The sequence below is a fragment of the Gobius niger genome, assembly GCF_951799975.1.
Source record: "Gobius niger genome assembly, chromosome: 1".
NCBI lineage: Eukaryota > Metazoa > Chordata > Actinopteri > Gobiiformes > Gobiidae > Gobius > Gobius niger.
The window spans coordinates 26,835,261-26,851,478 of NC_136852.1; the positions used below are offsets into that span (position 1 = coordinate 26,835,261).

The following is a 16,218-nucleotide window of genomic DNA, read 5'->3' on the forward strand; positions in this document are numbered from 1 at the left end:
CTGGTCACCCTAAAACATAAGTTCCAAATCTATTTGCCAACAAATATTGCAACAAACCACGTGAACATTGATGCAAAAAACCCAAGGCGGTCCACTGCACAGAAGCTTCCACAGAGGGAGTATCACATGTTGACCCCGGCCTTTGTTCACAGCGTTTTCTCAATGTTACCAGCTCCTCACGTGGGAAGCGGCACGTCGGCAGCTTAAGGTCCCGTGCTCAAGAGTGCCGTTACCTAACCGGGGGTCACCGCGCTCGGCTGACTGCGCGCTTTGATAGTGGTGTCAGGTGTACAAATAGCATGCAGACGGGACGGTTTGAATCAGGAATGGCGTGGGGGACAATAAAGCGATTGTGTGGCTCTTTATGTTCTTTCGCCAAAGTCACCAGGTGAGGCGAGATAAGGCAAGGCACAATAGGTAAAGTAAGGTAGACTCCATTGTCCCATTATGGAAATTTGCTCTCCGAGTGCCAACAGACCTTTCTATTGGGTCTGGTGTACCAGAGAGGTTGAGTAGTATCAAGGAAAATAATAAGACTTCTAAAGGACAAGTTTACACCAACGCTACAATATGCTGATATTGACTACAACTTCAACTTTAAAGCTTCCTAAAAACAACTGATAACTTTAACTACACCAGAAAAAAGTCTGATGTCCCACAAGAACATCTCTGTCACCTCATGAACACAACATGAAGGTCCTGGGTTCCCATCAACACCCAAAACATGCACGTCCAGCTAAAACATCAAACGAAAGGTAATCCTGGCTCAAAATCTGAAAGCTCTTGGACAAGTTGCAGATAAATGGAGACATCAACTTACAATTGGGCTCGAACTTGACTCACACTTTTCCCCAGAAAAAAAACCCGACTACTACGACAAGGTTATTCCCACACACTGTAGAAGTCAACAAAGCAACAACACGCACCAGTGAGAAGCAAATAAACAAGTGCTTTACTGAACGGCCCAGTGCATTTACAGGGGATCGTAAAGCACCGATGCGTCGTAATCCTCAGGCGCCGAGGACCAGCTCCCAGATCAGAGCGGGATAATCTGGTTCAGTCATGACATGCATCCTCCAGGAGAACTTCAATCTTCATTGTGGTTTTTGTTTCTAACCAAAGGAAAGTCCCGTACAGCCCAAGGACACTGGCTCTCCTCTATCAATAAATGCCCGGCAAAAAAATGTCAATTGCTTTTTATACAGTTGAACAAAGTGCAGGTCCACACAATGAATCTGATCATGAGGAAATTATTACTGAGTGACACATTAAAGTATCCAAACACAGAGAAGCGTAAACTCTCGAAAAGACAGTGTTCATTACATCTTAAAGGCAATATACAACACATGAAACTGTTACTTGGGTTCAAACTAAATCTTGGCCTTTTGGAAAGGAAGTCTTTGTCTAGTGTTGTTCGAAATTAGGGCGAGACGAGATGGTAAAAAAAAATGTTTTTTTTTTTTACTTTTTCATAATAGAAATAAATACATGTAGCTGATTCTTGCACTCTTGCACCTCAGCTCAAACAATGACAAATACTTTCCTCCAGCTTCATTTAAAATGATCTATTGTTGTCCAAACTCTATAAGTAGGAGCCTTTTTTTTACCACGGACATGGCTGTCGATTATAAAGTTCCATGACGATTACTGAGATTGACCAAAGTAGGGATTGCGATTTCTATTAAATTTCATTTATTTGCCCAGCCCTGTAAGAAATATAGTTTTATTTGAGGCCGGAATCATATTTCCTTGGTAGTAATTGTATATAAAGATACTACTATTTACTATTGAATGTTTTTTTCCCTCACATTTCCTGTCTATTTTGCGCACCCTAAGTGTTTCTAAGTGCTGAATTGTGAGATCAATAAAGGCTTTCTTATCTTATCTTTAACTGCAGTGTTTTTGAAACCAAAATGTAGCGTTTCTAACACCGTCTCCAAAGACATTTGCACAAGCTGGCAACAACAGCAAATATGGAATTGTCTACTGTCTTAGGAGTCTCAGAGATTTGAGTTAATAAGGAGAACATAACACGTCATATTGCCAGACCTCGGCTCTTTTGGAAATCAAAGCCATAGGACTGGGAACCAGGTCCGCCCCGCCAAGCAATCCGGTCTGGCCCACTGGCAATGTCCCATAATAAACAAATATTAAGATTGTCACAACACACCTGTTAACACTACTGAAGCTACAGCTGCTAACGTCTGCAGCAGCTCATTCACTCACAGAGGAGGCGCTGCACCTGATAAAAACATAACACAATAACCGTTTAGTCTTTAGAGTAGAGTCAGAACTCTGGCAGAATCAAGTGCAACAGCTGCAGCAGTCACAGAGCTGAACCAGATAAGGGCTGCGCGACTATATTATCAACACATTCATTTAAAGAATCATGCAAATAACTGAACACACATCCCCCTCCCTAACCACGCCCCGATCCTTCGGCGTCTGCATTCATGACCTTTTTCCTCCTTCTAGCCTGTGGGAAACACAGACCTGATTGTAATGTTGCACATCTTCTTTTGTAAGGCGCTTTGAGTTGCCCTGTATACGAAATGCGCGGTATAGATAAAGTTGTCTGTCGCGGTAAAATACGTCCTTTTGTGTACGCATATTAAGTAGCCATGTGCTCAGCGTCAAGCCTCGAAAATAAAGCAATCGAGCTGGAAAGGCCTTTACACAACAGGGCTGAAATAACGAGTCAAAGTTAGGATTCTGTATCTACTGCTGCCTGCTGGAATATAATTACACGTATGTTTCTTTCTACTTGAGCAATCACGGCACTGTTTTTTTCTGTAGCTATCCCTGCCGCAGGACCTTCTTGATTTGAGGAGAGTTAACCCCAGTGCCACCCTTTGAAATAAGTGCTTGCTGATCCCAATGACCCAAACTTTCCTCAAAATGCTGCGACTCATAACACACAGCCTCCAAATCGAGACACTCTCCCAGACAACATTTGGCCCCGTTTTAAATATTCATGCGGACTGCAACCCCGTTTTCTGTGAGCTCCAGTGTTGCCGACAGCTGCACAGTAAGCGGCTCGGCTGGGATGGGTGAGACCGAGACGCAATTTGTCTCAAAGCGAACGCACCAAGCTAGTCTCTGGTTAACCGTAAACGAAAATTGTCTGTATCTGTAAACAGCCTCATTGATTTCTCCCACACGGGCTGCGGGTTGAACAGCATATATATCTGAAACGGTCCGATGCGCACTGACATGATGCCGTTGCCTATAGCGTTCCAATTCTCAGCAAACGGTCTGCGTGATGGACCGCTAATGGAGGAGCAGACAGTGCATCGAGGGGGAGGAAAAAAAAAATGTGTTGTCAGGAAGAGAACAGAGACAAGACAAGACAAGGGGGGGAGGTGAGGAGTGCGACGGCTCCATCGAGGAAATTCAATTCTGACATTTTTATTTATTCTAAACATACTCTTGGCATTAAGGCCCGAGCGAGGCACCCATAGGATTGGAATATCCGCTATCAGCCAAACCTTTGTCGATGTTATGTTTGAAAGCTTCAATTATTTGATGCCGATATGCACAGATTTATTTTGTTTTTGTAAATGTCTTGTCAATAACCCTGTGTGTAATGCATCTAAACTCTCGAATGTGTTTGTGTTGAACTGTTGAACCGTTTGAAAGACAAAAAGATTCCAGAACCAAAAATACCAAACGTCTGAAACATAAAATGTATAACTTAACTTAGAAAATAGGGTCCGAGGTGTACAAACTTATGACTGACTTTCACCACAACACTGTATTAATCCCCGTAAGGAAATTTGTTCTCTGCATTTTGAACCATCCTCAATGCCGCTGGGGCCACCTGTGAGAGCAGTGAGCAGCCAGCGTCAAGACCCATCTCCAGATGTGAAGCCAGGCTAATCAGCTAAGGGCGGGCGTCTGCTGTTGACGCAGTGTTAAAAGCAGTTTGTGTTCCAGACTGATACCCCTCTGTATAAAAAATAAATATAGAGGGGAATCATTCTGGTCTCACCAGGCTAACTGAATGCAGCGATGGACAACTGACTATTAGTGATGGGCGAGCAAAGCCTTGTAACACTTTGAGGATAGCAAAAAAAGTGTCATAGGCTTCGAAGTCTCTGAGCTGTTTCATTCTGTTTGAACACTGACCTCTTGTGGACAAACTTTATGATCGCGACTTCTCATAAACAAGACTGAAGCACCAACACAACCATGTGGAAGAGACGTTTCAAACAGACGTGTGGCAGTTTTATTATTTGCAGCCTGATATTGAGGTTTGACTGATCAAATCAGTCATTGGCCGATAAATAAGAGTCATTTTCTTTGTAACGTGGGTCTGTGCTTCACGGAGCTCCAGTGGGCGGGGCCTCAGTCACCTGCGACTCTGCTGCTCAAAGGCAGGACATCAATGCGCGATCTTTTTACTTCATTCAGTCAGGGCTAATTGTGGCGCTATTTGCTGTAGATGGCGCTCCTTACGTTTCCCTCGCCTGATCAGCTCCACGCCTGCTTTTGTATCTGTGTAAAAGCAGGACTTTGTAAAGAATAAGACAATATATAACATATAAAGATTTACATCACTATATGGACAAGAAAGCATCCGTTGTTTAGCGCCTCGCCGCTAAAGGCAGCTCAGTAAGACACGATACGTAACTCACAGAATGAAGTAGTTTTCGAGACAGTCACGTGACCAGGTGTTACTGAAAGAGGCGCCGACGCAGTGTTTCGAAGCAATCTGCTTCAGGAAGAGCCATACAAGCTCCGGAGCGCCGAGTTTTTTGGCCATCACTACTGACTAACAAGCGTGCTCTGAGGATTAGCCGCAGACACAAATGAGACGGAATCCGCTTCAAACTTAGAACTAAAATAAGTTCGATCACAGACTCACTCCATGACTGCAGGAAAAGGCAGCATGTGTTTTTTTCATCAGTGAAGAGAGCGTGGTCAACATCCAGGACTAACATGGGCAATTATTTTGAGTCAGGATTTAAATGGATCCATTTCTGATCGGGAACAGACGATCCGAAATGGAGCGGTGAGTGTTGCAAATGTGTCATTTAGTTGTACTGATCTGCACTGATTTGAAATGTGTGATAAAATGAAATGTAATGACTTGGTGGAAAAATGCAATTTGCAAAAAGGCTTTGGGTGTTTTCTGTATGCACCACAATGTCCTCTGCAGTGAATGTAACATCCATGTAATCACAAGGCCTATGTGTTTAACGTGACCATAGTAGGTTTGTGCCCAAGGTTTTTCCCAAATTCATGTCATTCTTTTAGTATTTGTTATGTTTATGTTTCCATCTTATGCATATTCATGGTGAACTGAATCGTAATAGCAGTTCTTCTAATTGAAACTGCAATTATCTTTCCAAATCCATCCTTGTGAGAGCTTCGGTGTCATTTGTGCATGACCGAGCAACATGTGGCCTCAACATTAAGCAACCGGTGCTAATCTCGCCAAAAATTTTCCCACCCTCCCAGCGCCGCCATGGCCCCGTCTTTGCTTCCCGCTTTTCTCCTTTTCTCACTTGCGCTGGGAACATTTCTATGGTAACCGGTCGCCATGGCGCAGCTCCAGCGATGATGTCACGCTCCGAGCGCCGGGCGGCGTTCACAAAAGACGCGTTAATGAGGCTGACATGTGTGTGTGTGTGTGTGTGTGTGTGTATCCCATGCAGCTGCTAAAACAGGCCGCACAAAGGAGGCCCCTTCGTCACCGTGGAAATTAAAAGTCCATTTTTAGCGCACTCAAAAAAAACCACGCGGCGCTCGTGGAACAAAAATATAATCAGAGGGGCCGGGGCGTATACTGTGGGGCGGGGGATGAGTGATTATCGTTTTCAATCGCTGTTATGCAGGAATGTTCTTCAGCAAATAGTCACCCAATGATCTAGACTCTGACAATGCGTTTTTTTGTGTGTTTTTTTTTGCACAGGGATATCAAAATACAGCATTCAAGAGTGAACACGCAAAGCTCATGTCTGGCTTCAGCCGCATCGCCATGGAAACGAGCTGCAGAAGTCCCGCTCCCGGCAAAAGTTTACGCGTCAGATCCGAGGAGAGAGAGAGAGAGAGGCAGAGAGTTGCATGTTTTGTTTTTTTTTCACCAACAATGACGGGCAAAGTTGCAATCGCGCTGCACGGCTCTAAAAGTACATCACAAATACCGCATCGTTTCAAGTATTTGAGCTCAGAACGGGTCGAACCAACACCCTGAGCTTATTATACCTACAGCAAAGTGAAAATGAAACCGCTTACGCCGCTCAAAACATGACAATGATTAAACAATAGCTACACTCACACCACGGTTGGCGAGAAGCTGTTTTTTTTTGTTTTTTTTTTACTGCACAGCTAATCTTTACTGGCTCCCTCCCTCCAACGCCGCACACTCAGCCGCAGATGGTGCGTTCAGGGGTGGGTGAAAAACGGAGGAGAATGTGTCCGCCATCAGTCTAACGTTCACAGAGCTGCACGAGTTTGGTTTCACACAAAATAAGGTTTTCAGGGAGACAGGATACTGTTAGCAAATGATAATAATAATAATAATAATACATAGGTCTTATATAGCGCTTTTCAGAAAACACAAAGACGCTTTACAAGTGAGACAGACAAACAAAGATGGCAGAGCTATTGTTGGTTGTAGGTGAGCTGAAACAGGTGTGTTTTGAGCAGTTTTTTGTAGGTGGCCAGTGAGTCTGAGTTTCTGATGTGGATGGGGAGTGAGTTCCAGAGGGCAGGGGCGGCGATGGCGAAGGCTCGGTCCCCCAGGGTTCGGTGCTTTGATTTGGTGATGGGTTTGAGGAGGTTTAAGTCGGCAGAGCGGAGGCGTTGTAGGAGGTCTGTGAGGTATGGGGGGGCCAGGTTGTTGAGGGCTTTGTAGGTGATGAGCCGAACTTTGTAGTGGATGCGCTGTTGTACGGGGAGCCAGTGAAGCTGTTGGAGGACGGGGGTGATGTGGTCTCTGTAGCGGGTGTGGGTGAGGAGGCGGGCAGCAGAGTTTTGAACATATTGCAGTTTTTGTAAATCAGAGGAGGGGAGACCGTACAGGAGGCTATTGCAGTAGTCGAGTCTGGATGTAATAAATGCATGGATCAGTGTTTCAGCAGCAGATGTGGAGAGGGTGGGGCGGAGGCGAGCAATGTTACGGAGGTGGAAAAAGGCAGTTTTGGTGATCTGGCGGATGTGGGGCTTGAATGTGAGTGTGGGGTCGAAAATGAAACCAAGATTTCAGATCTGGGGAGAGGTGGTTACTGTGTGGCCATCGATGGAGAGATTGAAGTCTTGGGAGAAGGGGGCTATATTAGGCTATATGGACGAAATAAGCACTGAAGCATTGGAAATCTGAAAGGCACAATAAATACTCACAAACATACACCAAACTCTAGAATAGAATACTATAGTATACTACTACAATGAAGAACAGGAACAATCCGGTTTCCATGTGGATAGAAACAACAAGTAAAGACACGGTGGCGCAGCAGTTAGTGCTCGTGCCTCGCAGCTCGAAGGTCCCGGGTTCGATGCCGACCTGGACGGGGCCTTTCTGTGTGGAGTTTGCATGTTCTCCCTGTGTCTGTGTAGGTTAGTGGTAGGTTATAAAAACATGTGCAATAGGTTAATCCTCCAGCCAGGTGTTTCTGACCACCAGCCTGGCTTCACATCATTGAGATGGGTCCCCGAGCGCCGGCCCATGCTGGCAGCTCACTGCTCCTACAGGTCGCCCCATGCGACACTGAGGATGGGTCAAATGCAGAGAACTCATTTCTCTACAGAGATGAATACAGCATAATTTAACCTAAGTGTGAGGCTGATGTGGTTCAAAACATACTCAATTAACCTCTTACTCCTTAACCCAGTGCATTTTCTCGAGTTCAGCTTTACCCAAATCTAAAAGCTCAGGGACCTATAGAGCAGTGTAATGCCTCATTTGAAAGCTAAGACCTACAAAACTGATTAAAACGGTTCTTTTCCCTTGAATTGTTGCCATGTTGTCATTACTTTCCACATTCTATTTTTGGGGGGGTGGGGGTGTGCAGTTATAACTCAAATCCAAACCCCAAACGGGCGCCGTGTTTAAAGCGCACATTGATGACTTGATTAATTGGGCGATTATTAAAGCAGGAGGGTGAGGAATGGATTTTCTGCTCCACGAGGCAAATGGCTGGAGTTATAGAGGCTGTCGTCTTTGATTAGGTGTTCCTGTGGACTGACATGACACAACACTGGATCCGCCGCTGCTGTTGGCTGCTGGGGCCCGAGCATCAAATGTTTGCAAACAGTGAACCGCTGTCGTGATTAGACGGCCAAGCTTCCGTGAGCTGAAGTTTGTTCAACAGTTAGACGTCCAGACATGCGGCAATTATTTGAGCTGCATCTCTTCATCTCACTACGGGACTGAGGATCACTGTTGGTTTTCGGTTTGATAAGACAGAGTCCTGAATACTGCTGTATACTGCCTCTATGAATTACAAAATGCTGAGGAATGTTGGCATTATGGTTTAGTCCAGGCAAAAGCATCTTTAAGCTCTGAATAAAAAGATAGAAAAAAAAAAAGACCTAATCACCACAATAACATGTTTAACCCCTTAACCCCCACCTTCACTGAGAACATTTTCTCCAGTTTTAGCCAAATTTAAAAGCTTCTCGGCTGGAGTTTACAGCTTATAGGCCAGCGTCACGCCTCATTTCAAACTAAGACCTGCAAAACTCATCTAAGCTTCCTTGTTTGTGTTATCATGCTTCAGTAATTAAAGTAAGGTGAAGGTTAAGGGGTTAAATATTGCACTGATTCAATGTTTCTCTATAGATTTCTATAGGACAATTCAAGGGCCATTTTCTCAAAATGCAATTTTCTCACATTGTGGCGACAATATCTCCACATTAGTAGCTCCTACAGAACATTGTTCAGTCCAAGGCTGGAACATTTCATAGATAATATCTATTTCCTAGACTGATTTACTGAGAATATATGTTGTATTTGTATGTGCCTGGGTTTGAATAACTGAACATGGTCATACTGACTTGGCTATGCCCAATACCATCAGATCCTGAAAGCTCAGCAGGGAAGGACCTGGTCAGTACTTGGAGGGAGACCGTTGGGGAACCAGGAGGCCTGGGTGAATGTAGTGAGTGAGTGAGTGGTTGGTGGGGCCGATGGCAGGGCAGCTGTGGCTACAACAGTAGCTTATCACCACCGTGTATGGAGTGAATGAATAATGACGACAGTGTAGCGCTTTGAGAAACTTAGTAATACAGGCTTGTAAAGTGCAATACAACTGTAAGCCATTATTATTATTAGTATTATTATTATGTAAACTTCTTTTGTTACTATTGCTGTGGAAACTGAAGCATGCTGCAGGGGTCATGCATGTGACTGATTACGATTTCATTACTATTACTGTAATAAGTATTACTCCTTTGGGGTTTAATGTGTATAGTACATGAGTGTCAGTCATTTAATGTAAATGCCAAGTTATTATCTTGAGTTTGGGGGTAAGTGCTCATAAGCTTCTTGCTTCAGTGTTTTCAAAAGGCGTCTAAAAATCCCCCTTTCCATTTCAACACCAATGATCCATCTGTGAATCTATTCATTGGCACGTTGCAAATAGCCATGCTGCTAATAATCAATCTTAACATGCCTCACTACCCACTGTCGCCAGGAGGAGGCGACATACTGTCAACACATGCACGTATTTCGCTGAACACCACGTCTCTACGTTCTTATACCATGAAATTCACAAATCACAGTATTCCAAGGTCTGACGATTTATAGCTTGCATGCAATTCCCATGCAAGCTATAAATCATGTTCCTAAGGTTCTGACAAAAGGGTAGTGTTCTCGTCGGCAGCTTTAAAAAACAAGATCTTTCAGCAATCCACGTCGCAAACCTTCAACACATATTTATGATTTTCTATACTGCAATCCCAAACGTCTGTAGCTTAAAAGTATATAAGCACCTTGCTGAAGTCCAGAACCCTCAGAGGCGCAGTGAGAATGAGTCTGCGTGCCAGGCTGGTCCGTGTGTTCCCCAAAAGAGTCAGATCGGACCGAGAGCTCGCTGCGCTCCAGTCCACACGCAGTGTCCCGTCCCCCGCCACTGTCGGGAGGAACAGAGCCACATGAACGGGGTTCCAGACCGCTGCAAAACTCAGTTGGCTTTACACCGTCTTATGTAAGGGGAAATTTACCCTCTGAACCCCCACCTAAACCGAGCGCATTTTCTCCAGTTCGACTTAAACTAAATCTAAAAGCTTCTTGAAAAAGCCGTCAAAATGGCGAGACAATGAGGATGAAAAAGTAAACAAAAAACAACAAAAATCTGACAAAAAAGTGACTAAAATGTGATGAAAAAAATGACAAAAAAATAACAAAAAGTGACCAAAAAATTACAAAAAATGAACAAAAAATTATAAAAATTTGATGAAAAATGTGATGAAAAAAAATGACAAAAAATAACAAAAAGTGACGAAAAATTTACAAAAAAAAAATACAAAAAAGTGACGAAAAATGTGATGAGAAAATGACAAGCAAGTGATGAAAAAAAGTGATGAAAAAGTGTCTGACAAAAACAATAAAAAAAGACAACTAAAATTGCGGCATCAACACAGGACACAAGATCCTTCTAGATGAGCCGTTCCTCTGGCCTATAATCTGTAAACTCCAATCGAGAAGCTTTTAGATTTGGGTCAAACTGAACTGGAGAAAATGTGCCCGGTTAAGGGCGGGGTGTAAGAGGTTAAAGACTTTGGTAAGTAGACTAGTGTAAATTAGCACCACATTTTGTTGCATTTGAGACGACATGAGGCATGCGCTCACAATGTTATGCCACATGGGTGTCATTTACTTTGTGAAGAAGAAACTCCCCAACCATGAGTTTTAAAGACGTCCTCCCCAAGATGTCCCCATGCCAACCCATGCCTGTATCACCGCAGCAGCCGGTGGCAATGGATGACCTTTAGAAAATGTAATGTTGCCACATCTCACTGCACTTTCCGCTCAGAACAACTGACAAAAAAAAAAAAAAAAAATTACAAAAAGATATTGGCATAGTCAATATATCTTGCAATGACAAAATCGACTAAATATTTCCTTATAATTTTAGTCAAAGTATTGTTTTGCCGACTGAAACTAAACTGTTAATGAGATTGAAACTGTCCAGATGTTTTTCGGCGACTAAAATACGACTAAATCAAAATGAAAAGAAGAAACTAAAATCCTCCAGTCTCCCAATGACAGTTTGAAAAAGCCATCCCTTGTAAATCTTAACACAGAGTCTAAGCGAGAATGACTTGAACGGATTGCCTTTGCGCTGTCGAGGGTGGTTCACGGTGGAAAAGTGTGGCGTCAGTGTCGGAGCTGTGCATCAGATCACATTACATTGCAGCGAGAGGCTTCTTGCGGTGAGATAACAAGATTTAGAGTTTAAGTCCATGCTCCGGTTCAAGCCATGCCACATCATCATGCAGGTGCGGCCCAGGCAGCAGCCCAAAGCCTCATCTTTATTCCACGAAAGGAGATGAGCGAGTGGGCGAGTGGGAAGTGGGAAGAGTGTGCTGCTGGGTGGCATCATATAGTAGTTAGCAATATGATGCAAAAATATGCTTGTTCAAGTGGGGATTAAGAGGTTAAGCAGCAGTGTGTAAACCTCAGTCAGGTGGAAGTCCTCATTTGCTTGACATGGATATTGCGTCACCCAATACAGCGATAATTTGGCGGCATGTTGTGCAGGCTTCAAACACATAAACATAAACATACCCCATGGAGCCAGGACATTTTGTCGTTCTTGCGCTCATAATTGAAGCCTTGTGTTATGTGTTATGCATCGTCGCTCAATAGGAGACAAAAAAAAAATCAGAATAGTCACTCAAAGTAAACAAATAAGTTCTCGTGTATCGCCGCGACCCGATGCAGCAAAACAACAGTTGTTACCTAAAGCACTTTTCCTGACACATCATCGGGACGCGTCACTGACAACAAACAGACAGTCTGTAAATGTCACTGCCCGCCGACACATGAAGGGCAGTGACATCGCGCTTCGTGTGTCCGCATGGCTCCGGTGTTAAACCTACAGGCTTTAGAACCTCTTAACGCCCGCCTTAACCAAGCACTTTTTCTCCAGTTCGGCTTTAGCCAAATCTAAAAGCTTCTTGAAAAAAAAAGTGTCAAAAAATGGAAACAAAAATGAGATGAAAACAGGGAAGAAAGTGCAACGAGAGTGTGAAAAAAAAGCAACAAGGGGGAACAGAGGAAAAGATCCATTTAGACGAGTGTGGTAGGTCTTGGCTTTCAAATGAGGCGTTACACTGGCCTATAGTCTGTGTGTGACCTTATCGATTTTGGTAAAGCTGAACTGGAGAAAATGCACTCGGTTAAGGCGGGGGCTAAGAGGTTAAACCAGACGACAAAGCATTTCAGCACCACGGACAGCTCCCCACATGCTAGCTATTCATTTTACTTCAAATATCGCCACAGAAAGTCAGGGTGCACCGAGAAGAACCACCTTCAGTGAGCTAGGATGAGGATTGAAACCTTGATTCACCTTGAATTGCCCTAAAAAAAATAAAAAAAATAAAGAGTGGCACAGACACGGTTCCATCAGTTTGACATCAATTTAGAAAGACACCAACACAGCCTCAGACTTCATAGGTCATGCATGTAAAACCTCTATCCCAGCAAGGAAAGGACCTTGTTTTTCCCCCCTGGTTGTACATGTTTTGTGATGTTTATAGCTGATCCTCGGGCCACAGGAAGCGACACACGTTATCAGAAAGTGAATCCTACCTATTATGTTTCAAGAGACACCACATCCTGTACGCCGCAGTATTGCTCGTGACACTTTTCCCATACTTTCGATGACCCCCGTGGCGTGGCCTACATGTGCAGATACAATGCCGCCGCCCCATCCCCCCCCCCCCCTCCCCTCCTCCAGCGCATCCGATCTCATCACGCCCAATTAAAGTGCCCGTATTGAATTCTACTGGTGGGCAACTTGAGCTGGGCGCGCTAAACGCCTCTGCTTTGACCCACCGGGGGGGTGAGTGATCGCTCTCGATATTGGACTATTTGAGATGGGTGCCGCGGCCTAATCGAGCGACTTGTTCTTTTCACGGACAGTAACTGGAACCGGGTCCCTGCGGTTTGTGCGTGAGTGAGTGTGTTTGAGTGTGTGGAGAGAGAGAAGGAGGGAAAGAGGAGACAGGCAATGACATTTAGAGGGGCAAACACACAGCTTCATCTTTTCTCTGGGAATTGGGTTTTAAGAGTGTGGCGAGCTGCCTGACAGTGTGGAGTAGATGTTTTCAATAAGGCGCAAAACACACAGGTGTTGCATACCTCAACGGATGCAACCATGATTCCCCCCCCAAAGTCAAAAACACACCTGGAGTAGCATTTCACTTTATTCATGCAATTTAGATAAATGCCATTTACTGCTGAAGTGCTCCGATCTGTTCTTCCTGTTTTTTGGGGTTGTTTTTGAGACCTACAAATTTCTTCTACTGAAACACTGAAGAGGCACCAAGAGCCCCTCACATCTGCATCACAGAGGAGCTACAGGAGAGAGACAAAGGAGGAGGTATCCGGGCAAGACTCAATTGTAATGCCACACATACCTTCTGTCCTTATTTGTTCGGGCTAATGGATGTTCACTGGAGAATAAAACAGATTCACTGCAAAGCTCTTCCCAGAAGATGGTGATAGACTGTTGTGGAGCGGAGGGAGCTGCGCAGGAGGAAGGAGGGGGTGGAGGAGCACTGAAGGCAGCCAGCCAGGTTTCCTCTGGGTGCTACGATTTCCCAGACCTCCATAAACATGCTGGTCAGGTTAGCCCACAGTGGTGGCGCGGCTCAGGACTAACACCTGAACACTATTGTGTTGTACAATGACAAATAAAGCACTGACTTGCTTACAACTATAATGCAACAAAACCCTCTGCATTTTGAAAGCCCATAATAAAACATTGGACGGTTCAGTTCATCATTGCTTCATGGAGCTGCTAACTACTTTTCAGAAACTGAAAGTTTTGTTTTGACTGTCCCACTGCTGCCTGCAGAGGGCGCTCCAGGCAAAATCCTAACAAACCATGGCTCCTGTTTCTCAGTAACCTTACTTTACCTTATTTCCAATCATAAAATGCAAAAGATATCAATGCTCGGGTAGCCAAATAGGTATTTAAGCCCCAATTGTTGTGCACTATATATCTAGGCCTCTCGCAAAGATTCTTTCAGACTCAATAAATGCAAGAGCACGAACACTGAGCATCAGCCTGTTAGTCTGCGCCAAAAGGAATTCCACATAAAAACATCATGCAGACTACCCACGATCCCACCTTCTTAAATGGAAGGCGGCATCGAACACATCAACCGTTTCGGCACATTTATTCACATCATTTAACGCTACAGATCAGTGATCTTTTGGAGAGAGGCGGTGTGTAAATAAGACTTTGTGCTACAGCCAGTGGGCGAGGAAAGCCCTTCTCTTTGGTCCTTGAGGCGCGGTGCCGACACTGCTGCAATGGATTCAGAGTGAGGTCTAGAGGTATAGTATAATGTTATGTCTATGGCTGCAGTTTTCCCTGCGGCAACGCTTTGGGAAAACTCGATGGAGCAAGTAGGACTGAATGAGAACGGATTCTCGGTGTGAGAACTTTTGAGGGCAATGCAGAGGCAACGGAACAGAATTAAAGAGCGGGTAGTGTGTCCGAGGTGAGAATTGTCACTGGAAATGCAAATAAAAGCTAAAGAACCGCCTCTAATGTGAGTGAGGACCCAGAGCCCTCCCATCTCAAACAGCTTCCTGACTGCTTTAGCCAACAAACAATTACAAGCGAAAGTAATGACAACATTACTCAGTATAGACATGTTCGATAGCTAGCTAATAGTAGCTACTGTTTAATAGCCAGATTTTAGAAAACAAACAAACAAACAAAGAGTAGAGGTTGCATTCCCTCTCTCCAGGGCAAGAGAGCAACTACAAAACTTACAGGAAATATCCTAATCAGCGTGAGAAAGAGACTCTGGGTTATCCGATATATTTCAACAAATAACCAATAACGCTACTACAGTTGATAACATTACCTGTGGATTGAGTTTCAACTTGAAAAGCCAAAAGTTTCTAAACGTATCCTGCCGCAAACTTTTTAAGAATAACCGCTCCACAACTCTGTATCAACCCCTCTGTGCATAGGCCCTGAATACTGAAGACGTATTGTTGTTAATGCGGCACTGGCTAATAGATTTCTGCACTGCGCTCCCTCCCGTACTCTCCACCACAAGCTCGCTTTCCCTTTGGCTCGGCTCTACACAAGCCTTTAATCCAACGGTTTCTGCAGCAGTGGGCCCTTAGTCAGCAGAGGGAGGCGAATGAAGTGGCAAAAAAAAAAAAAAGGCTCGAGGAAAACACAGCTGACCCGGACACGTTCATGGCTTTCATTATAAATCTGCTTAATAATGCAACAGGAAGGCGCGTCTGAATTGGGATTTTTTGGGTAAATAGTGAAGTAGAAAATGTCTTGCACTTGAAGTTGTACAGTAAGAGCTGCCTGCAAAACTGAGCAAGTGGCGAAAGATTCGTTGTTTTTTCTGGATTAGACATGGTTTAAATAGACAGAATTAAGGTCTATTACAGATCATTTTCAGCCCTGATGTTGATGGAAGTGCTACTTGGAGGGTTTTAAAGAAATATTATCGGGAATATTTCATGATGAGGGGTGGAGAAGACACTAATGACAAGGCACTTTAATGCACTTTAAGAACTACTGAAGCAAATGCATTATACATTACACCCATCACTTTTAGTGGAGGGGATTAAAGCTCCTACAATGAGGTGTGCGCACATAACTCGTTGAATAAGTTCTGTAGTTTCAGACACACCATTCTTAATTTGTCATCACTTCATTTGCACCGCTATAGACTATTGTAGAAAACTAGACTCTACACTATAGCGAGGGGTGCGCTGGAATATCATTCCGGCGCGGGAGTTTTATTACTTAAACCAGCCCAAATCACTCTAGACTTATAGCTCACCTCGTAGAGCGCCAGCCTAGAGCACAGTAGTCTGTTGGATTGATTCTACCTCTTTTCAAATCGGCCTCTACACACTTAATCTGGGCCTGGCACATAACCACTGACAAACGACAAATATATTGTTCATGCACTTGTTATACATTGGTCACTACTGCTTTACATTCTTTCTTTTTTTTGCCTCACCCGCCTTTTCACTCATTAACTCACACAGAC

At 44.1% G+C, this 16,218-nt stretch overlaps 1 protein-coding gene across 6 annotated transcripts in view; it reads right to left on the reverse strand.

The window, feature by feature from the left end:
• Positions 1–16,218, reverse strand: part of fam131ab (family with sequence similarity 131 member Ab) — a 32,380-nt gene that overhangs the window by 13,492 nt on the left and 2,670 nt on the right. For 2 of the 6 annotated variants that reach the window (XM_079559938.1, XM_079559933.1), the window contains exon 2: positions 9,940–10,079. The exons of the other annotated variants lie outside the window; for them this stretch is intronic. Coding sequence is in view for 1 of the 2 variants with exons in the window: in XM_079559933.1 (XP_079416059.1) it covers positions 9,940–10,079 (140 nt within the window). In the remaining variant the exon portion in view is untranslated. The remainder of the gene's footprint in view (positions 1–9,939; positions 10,080–16,218) is intronic. 6 annotated transcript variants of the gene reach the window in all.